The sequence below is a fragment of the Rhinatrema bivittatum genome, chromosome 6 (genome assembly GCF_901001135.1).
Source record: "Rhinatrema bivittatum chromosome 6, aRhiBiv1.1, whole genome shotgun sequence".
Lineage (NCBI taxonomy): Eukaryota > Metazoa > Chordata > Amphibia > Gymnophiona > Rhinatrematidae > Rhinatrema > Rhinatrema bivittatum.
This window is the reverse complement of record NC_042620.1, coordinates 163,279,128-163,294,327: the sequence shown is the minus strand read 5'-3', so window position 1 is coordinate 163,294,327 and position 15,200 is coordinate 163,279,128. Positions and strand designations below refer to the sequence as shown.

Below are 15,200 nucleotides of genomic sequence, written 5' to 3'. Positions count from 1 at the left end.
GGGTAAAGGGGGGGGGAGGATGGTGAAGTCTGAGACAGCTCCCTCCCTGCATTACTAGTGAGAGGCTGGCTTCACAGACAGGGGGGAGCTGCCTGACCCTCACTCCTCCGGGGTATTGTGATCTTCCTGCACACAGTGCCCTATCCCTGATACCAGGGGTGTTGTGATCTTCCTGCATGCAGTGCCCTATCCCTATTAATACCAGGAGTGTTGTGATCTTCCTGCATGCAGTGCCCTATCCCTATTAATACCAGGAGTGTTGTGATCTTCCTGCACGCAGTGCCCTATCCCTGATATCGGGATGTGTGCAAGAAGATCACAACACCCCCGGTATCAGGAATAGGGCACTGTGTGCAGGAAGATCACAACACCCCCAGTATCAGGAATAGGGCACTGTGTGCAGGAAGATCACAACACCCCTGGTATTAGGGATAGGGCACTGTGTGCAGGAAGATCACAACACTCCTGGTATTAATAGGGATAGGGCACTGTGTGCAGGAAGATCACAATACCCCTGGTATCAGGGTTAGGGCACAAGTTCTAGTCACATTGACTGATCACATTACTTGTTTTGTCAAGCTACCAACTGTTTCCATTTCCCATCCCCCATATACTGTCAGTAGGAAACTTGGTAACATGAATAAATAAGAGGGCAGCCAATAGGAATACATATTCATTCCTAAACTGACCTTAACTGACCTGAAAAGTGTCAAATTGTATCATTTTCAGTTAGTGCGCACTATCTCCCAGTTAGTGCGCACTAACTCCCGTTAGTGCGCACTAACTGGGAGTTAGTGCGCACTAATCGGAAAAAACGATTTTTAACGATTTTTTAACTAAAAAATCGTGCCTAAGACGATTTTCTTGCCCTGCCACACGATTTCTATCGTTAAGACGATATGGAAAACGATTCACATCCCTAACATATAGCCTCATTGATGGTGAAATAGAGGCTGCTAAGTAAAGTGATGTTGGAAATGGTATCCCATAGTATTAGAGATGCCTTTCAACTGCTGCCAAGTCAAGGTCTTACATCCTGCTTCTCACAAATCAGCAACAAGGTGTGCAGCAGCATTTACAGATACACAAGAATCTCTCAGGGGAGAGAATGTGAACACTTCTGCTATGGCCCCCATTACTGAACTATGAAAGAGGAAGCTTATTTTGGTTCAGACATTGGAAATGTGTATGTTTTTCTAGCCAAATGGTAGAAAAACAGAGAAAACAACTTCAATCGGACTGGACTGGAAGGGCCGGTTAGACTTTACCTGCTGTCATTTACTCCGTTACTGTGCTACCACCAGCTCAGTTTGTAAAGGCCACCCTCTTAAATGTCTACCAACCCAAGCAGGATTTGAGCTGGTGACCTGGTGCTGAAAGACTCTGTAATGCTGTTATAATTCTCTTGATCCATCCATTCCCCAACCAAGATCTTACATGAAACACTGTTCTGTGATAATCCAATCTGAGAAACTGCTGGATGCCATTATGTAAATATACAGTAGTTGTTCTCACTTTTATCTAGTGTAGATGAATGGTAGACCTTTTCTGTATAGGTATCCTGCTCCTAGAATTCCTTCCCAGCAGGAGCAATTCTATAATGAGGCAGGGTGAGGCAGCCGCTTCAGGTGGCAGAATTTTGAGATGGCAAAAAATGCCCCTCTCAGAATGCTGCTGTGGCATCCTCCTCACCCTGCCTGCCCCTGCCGCGGCTGCTCAGCTCAGGCTGGCGGCGGCTGGGATGAAAGGAGAGAGGCTAGGGCCACCACCAGAGCTCAGGCCAGCGGCAGCTGTAGAAGAAGGAAGAGAGGCCGGCGGCGGCTGAAGAAGAATGGAAAGAGGCTGGGGCTGCCACCGGAACAGGAGCCTCCATGTGAAAGTGAGAGCCTGTGTTTTGTGTTTGTGGGAATGAGAGCATGTGTGCAAGAGCATGTGAGAAAGAGAGCCTGTGCGTGTGTTTGTAGGAGTGGGAGACTGTATGAAAGCGAGCATGTCAGAGTGAGAGCCTATGTTTGATTGTGTGTGTAGGAGTGGGAACTTGTGTGTATGTGAGAGAGTGCATGGAAGAGTGAGATACTGTGTGAGAGAAAGTTTGTGTGTGAGAGAGAACATGTGAGAGAGAGTCTCTGTGTGTGTATGAAAGAGGAAGGAAAGATGACAGAATGAAAGAGACCCTGGAAAAGGAAAAAACAGACAAGGGGGGGAAAAAAAGACCGGGACCAACTACGGTCAATTTCTTTTCAAATTCTATCTGTTGTGGTATCTTGAAAATTTCCATGCCCTTTTTTTAGGCAGGCTATATTTATAGCAAAATGAGGAATCTAGGTCTAACTGGATAAATTAGATCTGCTCAAAGCAGGTCTAAAGTTAGCCAGATAGGACTTATATGGCTAACTAGCAACATATTTGGGGATATTCAGCAGCATAACTGTGCAGCTGAATATTAGAGATGTGATTCGGCCGAACCTTTTGGTTCGGCCTTCGTTATTGGCCCACCGTGGGAAATTTCGTTTCCCGTGGTTCGGGCCGATTTTTTTTCAGTGTCCCGATCCAAAATAAAACAAACCTGATAATGTCTTAAGTCAATGATATTTATTTGCTAAATTAACTGTTAAACATGTTATTTGTTTTTTGCTCCATTTAATATTTTATAGTAAAGCCTGTTGCTGCATTACTGTTTACTGTAAACCGAGGTGATGTGCTGCACGTGCCGCGGTATATAAAAAAAAAAAATCTCTAAATAAATAAATATATAAACCACCCCAACCCTTCAGATGTAATTAATTAGAATCCCCCACCCTCCTGACCCCCCCCAAACTTGCCTAAAGTCCCTGGTGGTCCAGTGGGTGTCCCGGGAGCAATCTCCTGCTCTCGGGCCATCGGCGCCATCTTAAAAAATGGCACGGGCCATCCATTGCTCCTACCTTGTGACAGGGGCCGGCCAATGGCTCTGATAGCCCCTATCACATGGTAAGGGCAAAGGGCCATCGGTGCCATTTTGATTAGTGGCAGCCGATGGCCCGAGTGGGGGAGATCGCTCCCTGGACCCCCGCTGGACCACCAGGGACTTTAGGCAAGTTTTGGGGGGGGGGGTAGGGAGGGTGGGGGTTATAATTAATTAAATCTGAAGGGTTGAGGTGGGTTTGGGGTTTTTTTTTGTGTGCCTTTACTACCCCCCCCAAAAAAAACGATAAGAAAACCACACGAAATTTCGTGGGCTTTCCTATTGTTTTGAAAAGTCAGCTAGATAAGTCTTACCTGGCTAACTTACTTAGACATTTTCCATTGAATATTTACCTTACAATTACTAATCTAGCCAGATATATTTCAGGAGAGAAGGAAGAGTGCCTATAGATGTTCTTGGAGATGGTTATGTGTATATTTGTATGTAATATAAAAAGAAACATTTCAGGGAGCACACACCATATTGAGAAGAATCATTTTCGTGTAGGTTAGCTCTCAGGATGAAATTGTTCAGGCTGTTGAGAAAAGCGGGAAGGCTGTGATATCCTTCAGGGTTGTACCACACCTACAACAGATGACAATGAAGAAAGTTATTTTAAATACTAACAACATGAGAATATAAGAATTGCCACGCTGAGTCAGACAAGGTCTATCAAGCTCAGCATCCTGACTCTGTCAGTGGCCAGCCCAGTTTGCAAATACTTGACAGATTCCATAGTAGATGAAAATGAAAATGTTAATCTAAATAACCGTATACTATATATATTGGTTTGCATGGCAATATTAGATGACCAAGTTTTTCTTGGAGATATGAAGGAATATATGCAATATATTTTCTACAGTATCTATCATCTGTTCTGAAAGTATTTATTGCAGGAATCTCCTAGTTCCATTGCTACCCAAACTGTCACTCATCCATCTTCCCATCCATTGCCCCCTTTCTATCATCCCCTCCTCTAATCCTTCATCTCTACCTTTAGTTCATTTTTCTTCTTGGCCCTCATCCTACCCCAACAGCTGATATAGACACTCAGTCTTCATTTTAGAAACCAGCTCCTCTTCTGCTGCAGATGTCTTGCTACTCCAGGCCTCCTCTTCTCTACTGCTCCCTCCCTGTTTCTCTCCTATTGTTTCATTCCCTCATTTCCTATGTTCGCCCTTTGTTAATTTCCCTCCTTTCTCTCATTTCCTCCACTTTACTACACTCCTTCCTCTCTCTCCTCTTCCTAAATTCTTCCTCTCTGATCTTCCTTTCTTCTTCCCCCACTCTCCCACTGTTGTTCTCTCCTTCTCCCTTTGTCCTCTCCTCTTCCCCTTTCCAAAATTACTCTCTACTGCCTTCCATTCTCTTCCACCTTTCCAACTGTTTATTATGCTCTTCCTTTCTCCTCTCCTCTCTTCTCCCTTTCCTAAATTTCTTCTCTCTGCAGGCTGCCCTCTTCCCATTTTTCTCCTACTGCATTCCTTCTCCTTCTCCTCTTCTCCTTCTCTTTTTTGCTACTCTTCTTCCCATCTGATCTATATTCCCCTTTTTCTAAATTCCTCCTATAGCCTGATCTTCATCCCTCTTTTCTTTCCTTGCCTCCTTTGCTGTTTCTTCCCTTTTACACCTATTCTTCTGTTTGCTGTTGGCCTTCCCCTTTTCATCAACCTCTCCTACAGGCTGTAGTCCCCCCTTCATCTGTTCTCCTATTTTCCCCCTTCTTTCTGTTACATTCCCTCCCATTTTCTTTCCCCATCTTACCCTTTCTCCCTCTTCTTTTTCTATCTTTGATTTTCTCCTTTCATCCTCTATGCTGCTGTCCTCTCCTCTTTTCTTCTTCTCCTTTGACTTCTCACCTTTCTTCCTCTTCTGCTCACTCTACCTTCTTCTCTCTGCCCTCTCCCTTTCCTCATCTCTGTCAGTCTACCTCTTCTCCTCTGTGTGGTGGTGGCAGTAACAAATACATGGCTGCTTTCTCCCACCTCTCTTATCTGATTGGTTCTCCTGAGCAGAATGAAACCAATCAGCTGCAGGAAGCAAGAGAGAAGCAGCAACTTACTCTGCCTGCTGATCTCCTTCAGCATGAGAGCCAGAGAGGATTCTTGCTGTCTTGGTGTTGAACCATGTTAATCCATGGCATGCATGCCCCAACGTACTAGACCTGATTATGTTGCAGAATCTGTTAGGCTTCATGTTTTGGCATTCACATAGATAATTTTAATCAAATTAGTCATGAGTGTAGTGATTACATTATTATAACATTTCATGGCTCTTTAGTGGGCTGTGTGAAAGGAATCTGCCTCAGTTCATTTCCTAGTAAATAGGTGTCTACAGCACTAAAATTCCCAGTTGGCTTGCTTTTCATTAGCATTCAAGTTGGCACTCTCACCTGAGAAGTTGTGCATTCAATAGGAGGGGAGAGAGTTGACAATTCTCTCCAACAGTGGTCACTGAAGCATAGCTTTGAAGCATCATGCAAAGTCGTGTGATGAAGCCAGTGATGGTGCTGTTCTAGTGGCTTTGTTGATAGCTAGTTTCTAATATCTATTTGCTACCTTTTTCAACAATTTATACATTAATAAACTTATGAAATGAACTTAGGTTCAACAATTTCTGACAGCAGTAACATTCTGATTGAATGCAGGAGATTTATAGCTGATTGTTATAGATGAAACTTTCAAGTTTTAGCTGCAATAGGAAGATCATGATAATTGCCATTAGTTACCTTACTCAGTGTTCTGTTGGAAGGCACTGGTTTTATATCTATCTTGAGATCACGACTTAAAGGTAATCCGAAACTCCAACCTCCATACCTACATTAAAACAATTTTTAGTAAAATATTGATTGCATTTTTCATTTGGATTGTTAGATTTAATTATTTGCCTTTCTAAACCAAGTTGCATTTTAGGTACAGTAGGTATCTCCCTATCCCAGAGAGCTTACAATCTAAGACCTGATTTACTAAGGCTTTTCTCCCATTCTGTGTCTTTGGGAAAAATGCTTATTAAATGAGAACTTAAGGCAATGGGGTAGGGAGAGAGGATAGTGAAGTGATGGACTCAAGGTCACAAAAAGCATCAGTAAGAGAAGCAGGATTCGAACACTGGCATTGCCAGTTCTTAGGCCACTGCTCTAAGCACTAGGCTACTCCTCCATATGATGCTATGAAATTGTTAAATAAACTAATTGTAGAATATTAATTTCTAATAAAATTATACTGGCCCATTGCACTTAAAACTACCTAATGTGGAGTGCATGGTTTCTCTTTTTCAGCTCCTAGTCTGCCAGATTTTTCCAGTTTTACTTACTGGCATAACCAGACTATAATGGCTGAAAGTATTAGTACGAACCACTGACAGCATGCAAAAATATGATATCAAATGCGTAGGTAATTCCAGTCCTCAAGTGCCACAAACAGGTCTGCTTTTCAGGAGATCCACAATGAATATGCACGAGATGTATTTTCATACACTTGTGGCAAATATATAAAATATCTCTCACAGGTATTCATGGCTATCCTGTTGTAGCCTTGACTCTTCAAATGTTTTGTTCCTATTAGAAAGCCTCAAACTGGAGCTAGACCAGTTTAGAGCACATGATTGCAGGACTCCAGAAGGAAGCCTGGTTCATGCCCCCCCTCCCCCCAAGTCAAGGCCTGTCATTGCCATGACTGGGACAAGCAAATTGGGAGAGGGATATAGGGGGGAAAAATCCCTTAGTGGTTTCACATGAAGTCTTATGGAGCTGGATCCCAGCCCTGGTTCTGGATGAGCTACAAACATAACAGGGCAGAGTGGATGAACCACATGTTTTTTGTCTGCCGTCATGTTTTTCCATAATCCCACACTGAAAAAGGAAACTGCTGACCAGAAAAGTAAGAAAACCTTAAGCTTTATGTTCTAATCTAGAGGGATCAAAACGTATTATAGCCATATGAATACTTCCAGTTTGGAAACTCTGTTTTCCCTGTTCACATCATTGTCCCTGTTCTGACAATTACATAGACTGATGTCATAACTCAGGAGCAATAAAAATACAGCTTATGCCTCACAAGCCAGTGTCTGTGAGCAGGAGTGAGAATGCAGTACAGAGTGAGAAAAAAATGTCTTTATGTGAAACTTCCTGCAAACCAGAATCTTCAGGTTTCTTCCAAAATCTGCCACACTTAGCGTTTTGCAATGGTAAACAAAGGGGGTCATTTATCAAAATGCGGTAAGGCGTTTTCACATGCAAAAATGTGTTTGCTGCACCATATTGTATTATCACATTGCCATGTAAGGCTTAATTCAGACAATGAGAGAGAGAGAGAGAGAGAGAGAGAGAGAGAGAGAGAGAGACTGGCCATAATAGCATGGCCCATAGGCCATGCTATTATGGCCTATGGACTCATCAAGCTAGGTTGAGAGAACCTTGCCCAAATCTCATCTTGGAGTGAGTTTCCTCACTCCGAAGGCCAGCAAATCTTCACAAGAGACCACTGTTCTGTTCGTAGGTGTCACATAGCATGTCAAAGTGGCCCCTAACCCCCTACACACTTACCTAATCCCCACCTCGAGTTACTAGGTGGGCCTGCCCTAGGGATACAAATACCTGCCTATGGGCCATGCTATTATGGCCAGTCTCTCTCTCTCTCTCTCTCTCTCTCTCTCTCTCTCTCTCCCCCTCTCCCTCTCCCTCCCATATGTCTAGGACCATTAACAGTGGTCCCCTGGTGGTTGAAATACAGAATCTGAAATGGTAGCATAAAACACACCCCTTTTGCTATCACAAGCAGTACTTACCACATTTTGATAAATGACCCCCAAAGTTGGAAAGATGTATTTCATGGCATACACAAATTTTCCAAAAGCATTCTTTACATTGAGTATTGAGCCTTTTGTGTATGTATGTATTCATGTGTGTGTGTGCATCTGCTGCTGATGCTGCATCTGTGTCCTATTGTGAGAGAGTATGCCAATGAGTTGAGGTTATTGCCATTGGTAATCACCAGGCTTGTGCCAATCTTATACTTGCTGATTGATGTGGTTGGCTGGCTTTGTATGTGTGTGTGTGTGTGTCTGTACATGCACGCTATGCCTGCCACTGTTATGAACAGTATGGGGTAGATTTTTAAAGGGTTACGCGGTTATATACACGTGTAACCCTTTAAAAAAAAACCCTGCGTGTGCCGAGCCTATTTTGCAAAGGCTTGGCGGCACGCGCAAGCCCTGGGACGTGCGTATGTCCCGGAGCTTTGAAAAAGGGGCGGGAAGGGGGCAGGGTCGTGGGCAGGGCACTGGTCTGGGGACGGTCAGGGGGCTGGACCGAGCCCTCCGGTATAGCGGCAGTGCCAGGGGATGGCGTGCTAGCAGCCGGCTGGCGCAGGCATAACTCCTTGAAATAAGGTAGGGGGGGGGGAATTTAGGTAGGGGAAGGGAGGGGAAGGTTGGGGGAGCAGAAGAAAAGTTCCCTCTGAGGCTGCTCCGATTTCAGAGCAGCCTTGGAGGGAACGGGGAAAGCCATCGGGGCTCCCCTAGGGCTCGGCGCGCGTAAGGTGCCCCTTGGGCGCGCCGACCCCAGATTTTATAACATGCATGTGGAAGCATGCGCTTGTTATAAAATCAGGTGTATATTTGTGCGCGCTGGGTAGCGCACACAAATGTACCCCGCGCGCGCTCGTTTAAAAATCTGCCCCTATGTGTCCCTGCTGGATGTTATTACTTGTTGTGGGTCTGCAAGAGAGGAGGTTATCTGTGTGGCACTCCTATGAGTTGGCCACTAAATGTCACTGGGTCCCTGCCTAGAACCTTACATCTATGAGCCTTCCATTCCTTTCAGCTCCTCCCAACATGGAGGGTTTGGATTGGATTCCTCATCCTATTTAGAGCAGCCATTTTAGTGTTCCTTGGAGTCATTTTGATTTACATTCAGAGCAGTGAGAATGTAGTGTTTCCAATCTCTGGTGAGGCCTCCCTGCCTCACCAGGAAATTTATACTTTTTAAGAGGTTTATCTCTGTGCACATCCTGCCAGAGGGTTGTCCTGTATTTAGTTAAGAACATAAGAACATAAGAAAATGCCATACTGGGTCAGACCAAGGGTCCATCAAGCCCAGCATCCTGTTTCCAACAGTGGCCAATCCAGGCCATAAGAACCTGGCAAGTACCCAAAAACTAAGTCTATTCCATGTTACTATTGCTAATGGCAGTGGCTATTCTCTAAGTGAACTTAATAGCAGGTAATGGACTTCTCCTCCAACAACTTATCCAATCCTTTTTTAAACACAGCTATACTAACTGCACTAACCACATCCTCTGGCAACAAATTCCAGTGTTTAATTGTGCGTTGAGTAAAAAAGAACTTTCTGCGATTAGTTTTAAATGTGCCCCATGCTAACTTCATGGAGTGCCCCCTAGTCTTTCTACTATCCGAAAGAGTAAATAACCGATTCACATCTACCCGTTCTAGACCTCTCATGATTTTAAACATCTCTATCATATCCCCCCTCAGTCGTCTCTTCTTCAAGCTGAAAAGTCCTAACCTTTTTAGTCTTTCCTCATAGGGGAGTTGTTCCATTCCCCTTATCATTTTGGTAGCCCTTCTCTGTACACAGTATTCAAGGTGCGGTCTCACCATGGAGCGATACAGAGGCATTATGACATTTTCCGTTTTATTCACCATTCCCTTTCTAATAATTCCCAACATTCTGTTTGCTTTTTTGACTGCCGCAGCACACTGAACCGACAATTTCAATGTGTTATCCACTATGACGTAGGGATGTGCAGAGCAAAAGTTTAAGTTCATATGTCCATATGTCCAAAGGGGGTCCCATTTGCGGTCAATATGGACAGAAACAGAATTCAATGAGTTGAGTCTATGTCCATATGTGCAAATAAAAATTTAAACCCCTCACCCTCCTTAATCCCCCCCCCTCCAAGACTTACCACAACTCCCTGGTGGTCCAGCGGGGTCAGGACGCCATTTCTGACCAACTTTGCGAGTAGCACGTGACGTCGGCGTCATGTCAGAGTGACGCGGCGTCACGTGATTCCCCGCGGGGTCGCTTCCGGGATCCTCGTTCGGCCCATAAGGAACTTTTGGCCAGCTTGGGGGGGGCCTCCTGACACCCCCAAGCTGGCCAAAAGTTCCTTTTGGGCCGAACGAGGATCCCGGAAGCGACCCCGCGGGGAATCACGTGACGTCGGCGCCACGTCAGAGTGACACGGCATCACGTGATTCCCCGCGAGTTCCTTCCGGCACCCTCGTTCGGCCCAAAAGGAACTTTTGGCCAGCTTGGGGGGGTCAGGAGGCCCCCCCAAGCTGGCCAAAAGGTCCTTTTGGGCCGAACGAGGATCCCGGAAGCGACCCCGCGGGGAATCACGTGACGCCGCGTCACTCCGACATGGCGCCGACGTCACGTGCTCCTCGCAAAGAATTTCAGAAATGGCGTCCTCACTCCTCACTGGATCACCAGGGAGTTGTGGTAAGTCTTTGGGGGGGGGGGGATTAAGGAAGGTGAGGGGTTTACATTTTTATTTTGGATCAACAATCGCGATTTCCAACATATTCAACATAGCTATGTTGAATAAGTTGGAAATCCGATCGTTTATGTCTCATCACTTTTTTAAGTTAAAAAAAAAAATAAGTAGCGTTTTACATTTATGTTCAATACGAATGCACACCCCTACTATGACGCCTAGATCTCTTTCTTGGGTTGTAGCACCTAATATGGAACCCTAGCACCTAATATGGAACTAAACCCTAGCACCTAATATGGAACTAAACATGACATTTGGTCTCTTACAGAAATAGACTTGCAGCGCTGACCTCTCTGACCGCTGGGCAGGCAATTTTATAACAGGCCATTTCTGTGGGTAAAGCACTGCTTTACTTGCAAAAATGCCTTTGAAAATTACCCTTTTTTATTTATTTAATGTATTGATGATTGTATAATTTGCTAAATATTGTTTGTTATATTTGATGTAATTATTAATTCTATTTTTTAAGTGTTGCAAACTGCTTTTTGTTCTTTGGTACAAGGAAGGCAGTCTATAAGTATGAAATTATAAAAAAAAAAAAATAACATAATTATGTGTGTAATCACTGTTACTGGTCATTGTCTATTCCCTGCCCTTGCAGTGACTGGCGTGATCATACTGTTGGTGTCTGGACTCCATCTGGCTCCTGTTAGTGTTCTCTCCCAGCTCCTGCTGCCCCTTGCCTATGGTGCCTATAGTTCCCAACCTAGTAGGCCAGGCCCTGCAAGATCAACAAGCATGAGTTCAGCAGGGGCAGCAGTGGAGGCTGCGGGGGAGAGCTAGGCTCTGGTTGGCTGCTGGGCAATGCTGCTGGCCATCGAGTTGAATCACCTGAGCACTGCCTGCATTTCATGGTGTCAGCAATAAGTCCATTGCCGTACCTACATGCAACTCTCTCTCTCTTCTCCCCCCAGCTCCTCACCTCAAACAAGTGCAGTCCTTTCTCCCCACCCAATTACCCTGCACTCTTTTTCCCTCTCACCCACTTAACCCCTCACTGTCCTCTTCTGCCCCATCCTCTCTTGTGCTCTCTTTCTCCCCAGCCCTCTTGCGCTCTTCCTTCTCTTCCCTCACTGTGCCTTCTGCGGCAATTCCTCTGTTCTTCCAGCTCCGATGGGGCTCTGGTCAGACCCTAATGCAGTCTCTGTCTGCTGGGCCCTGATTGAGTTTGCCTCCTCCTGCTGGGCCCTGGCTTGTGACCTCCTCCTTCCTCTCTTGTTTATCTTGTGTGCGTGCAGCTGCAGTCATTCATGTTGGTTTTCAACTTAGGCATGTAGGAGAAAATTATAAGTTGAAAAACAACATGTTTGGACTTTAGCAGAATTGTAAGGTGTTCCCAGTGTGCTTACTGTAAAGAATGCTTAAAGTAATTCAGTAAATTAACCAAGATCATGAAGAAGTTGTAGATATACAGCACGTCTGTTGAAAGGTTTCAGTTTTCTAATGTACCCTGTAGCATTATATTAACACTTCAGGATGTGTGATCTCACTTACGCTGGAGATCATTCAGTTATAGAACATCTTGTACTTACCAGTAATTTGGCAGCTAAGAAGAATATGACTTGTTCAACTGGGATTACATACTAATACGCTGCCAAACAAACCTAAAGAGTAACAGAGCAGCAAAAGGGAACCATGTTCTTACCTCTGTTGCACAAATTCCAAGGCAGTTGTTAGAAGGTAGTTCTCCATATTATAGCCAGAGATATTATACAGCATTTGGGAGGAGAAAGTTCTTCTATGAGGTGGCTCAGATTGCGGCTTGACACATACCTAAGAACAGTAAATAAAGGAAAACATGATCTTTTTTTAATCTAAATTTGCAGGCATTAACTTTTAGAAGTGAATGATGCAAACGTTTAAAATCGGTAATAATTTGGTTGCAGTTCTGGGTTATTGAGAAAATTGAAGTACTTGGTCGATTACTGCTAGGAGAAGTCAGTGGTGAGGATGGACCAGCAGCTTATGTGAAATGAATTGCTGGTCTTAGGCATCAGGTGTATACATATCTGAATCCATCATCACAACTGATACCCTAAGTGGCAAATGGGCAGAAATGTTAAGTACCTGTACACCGAGACTTGATTATCCCTTATCACTGAAATTGTTTCCTTAGAGACAAATAAAATAACAAAAGCCTGACAAGGGGAATTGTAGTATTGCTGCTTATACTGACAAGAAACTGTTTCTAAATGAGACTTTTTTCCACCAGCACTTGATGCATCAGAAAAATGTAACTTTTTCAATTAGGAAAAATAATATTTTGATATAAGAAGTGGTGTTGTGTTTCCTTAATATCTGCCTCCTTTCTGACTAGTGGCAAATACTGTGGCAAAATCTCAGGACACACTAAAATCCTCTTTAAGACTGAATGACTCTGGAAGTGCTTCCTCTCAGAATTTAACATAGCAGGTTGATTGAATGTATCAACTGATAATTGTAAGTTTAATCATTATATTGGGAAACAATATTGGTCCTGATGAGATAATGAAAGCAACAGATGTCAACAAATTTGAGTTGTGCCAGTTCCTCAACCTAATATTTTATTGCATTTATTTATTGAATTTATAAACAGCCTAACACTAAAAAGGCCTAGGTGTTGAACATAAAAACATACACAATTTAAATATCTGGTATAGTTCTATACTGCAATATTAAGAACATCAGCAAAATGTAATTCTTTTCTGACTTTCATGTCACCAAACCTATTTTCTAATCATTATGAATTTTTCAAAGACCATGGACCAGGTACACTATGGCAGCATTTCTAAACTGGTGTGCCATGGCACACTAGTGTGACGAAGCTGTATCTCTGGTGTGCCGAGGCAATCTTCAGTTTCTTTTTTCCCAACAGCTCACCTGCAGGATATCCTCTCACCAGCAGGGGGAGTCAGAGTGCAGCACGTATCTGCTGCTGCTTCTGCTTTCCCCTCTGCTGGCTCTCCTCTACAATTGAAACTGCAATGGGCTATTGATCAAGTTTACTTAGGGAATAGCCACTGCAATTAATTGCATCAGTAGCATGGGATCTTCTTAGTGTTTGGGTACTTGCCAGGTTCTTGTGGCCTGGTTTGGCCTCTGTTGGAAACAGGATGCTGGGCTTGATGAACCCTTGGTCTGACCCAGCATGGCAATTTCTTATGTTCTTATGTTCTTATGTGGTCTCACAAATCGTGCTGGCCCCATGTAGTTCCCATCACAGAGATTTAACCCCCCTTGTCCTTGTTAAGAGACTTTCACCCATTGCACGGTGACTATGGTTTCATTTTAAAGATATTTTACTTTCAGGATATTTCAAATAGGAAAACTCTTTCACAAGTGAGAGAATTAAGAGGAATACCCTCCTTTCAGTCAGAGCACCTTACCAGGACTTACTGGTAAATAAATTTCCACCCGAACTGTCCCTTGGAGATAGAGATGAAAGGCAGAGTTAATAAAATAAAAAATAAGGAATTACCTTCATTTATTTATATATTTTACTATTTAAATCAAAATGTTTATCTTTAGGTATAACATTCAAAGGTAATTATTATTATTTCTACTTCCATTACAGGTAACAATATTCCACATCAGTTTCAGCAACCTTGTAGAAAATTTCTGATAAGTATTTTTATTATTTTATCCTTTTCTCTATTCTTAAAATTACTTTTAAAACTCAAAAGTGATCTAAATTCATATACTAAAGGGTTGGTTTTCAAAGCCACATGCATGCTTTCATGTATGCACAGTTCCCAGCACGCGCACATGAACACAATCATTTTATAACATATGCGCATCGACGCATGCTAGAAAATACGATGTCCGTGTGCATGTGTGGGCAGCCTGCGCCTTGCACGTTTAGGAGGAGATTTTCCAATTATGTGCGACGATGCGATCAGCCTTTTTCCCAGTTCCCTCCCAGTCCACTCCAATTAAGGAGTAGACTGGGAGGGACTTCCCTAACCCTAACCCTATCCTTCCTCCCTTTCCCCCTCTCCTCCCCGACCCCTACACTATCCTTAACTAACCCCCTTTCTTTTGTTGCAATACTTACTGCTCCTCAGGAGCAGAAGTAAAATCCACGCACTGGCTGGCTAATGGTGCTGCCTGGCCCACCCCCCTGCCCTGCTCCTCCCCTCCCCACCCAGACCACGCCCATAGCCCACCCATTTTGCAGGTCCAAGCACTTCTTTGCATAATATCTGAAGCAGAAAGCTTGCAAAGGAGTTGGTTGGACCATTAGATGATCAAGGGGTTAAAGGGGCACTTAGAGAAGATAAGGCCATCGCGGAAAGGTTAAATGATTTCTTTGCTTCGGTGTTTACTGAAGAGGATGTTGGGGAGGTACCCGTAATGGAGAAGGTTTTCATGGGTAAAGATTCAGATGGACTGAATCAAATCATGGTGAACCTAGAAGATGTGGTAGGCCTGATTGACAAACTGAAGAGTAGTAAATCACCCGGACCGGATGGTATACACCCCAGAGTTCTGAAGTAACTAAAAAATGAAATTTCAGACCTATTAGTAAAAATTTGTAACTTATCATTAAAATCATCCATTGTACCTGAAGACTGGAGGATAGCAAATGTAACCCCAATATTTAAAAAGGGCTCCAGGGGTGATCCGGGAAACTACAGACCGGTTAGCCTGACTTCAGTGCCAGGAAAAATAGTGGAAAGTGTTCTAAACATCAAAATCACAGAACATAAAGAAAGACATGGTTTAATGGAACAAAGTCAGCATGGCTTTACCCAGGG

The 15,200-nt window shown here is 43.7% G+C and overlaps 1 protein-coding gene across 1 annotated transcript in view; it reads right to left on the bottom strand.

Moving 5' to 3' along the window:
- The window catches only part of ABCA12 (ATP binding cassette subfamily A member 12), a 615,834-nt gene that overhangs the window by 156,969 nt on the left and 443,665 nt on the right, over nt 1-15,200 (bottom strand). The window contains exons 39-41 of the mRNA XM_029607914.1: nt 12,110-12,213; nt 5,673-5,760; nt 3,424-3,529 (exon numbers count right to left, since the gene is read on the bottom strand). Of these exons, the coding sequence (XP_029463774.1) occupies nt 3,424-3,529; nt 5,673-5,760; nt 12,110-12,213 (298 nt within the window). The remainder of the gene's footprint in view (nt 1-3,423; nt 3,530-5,672; nt 5,761-12,109; nt 12,214-15,200) is intronic.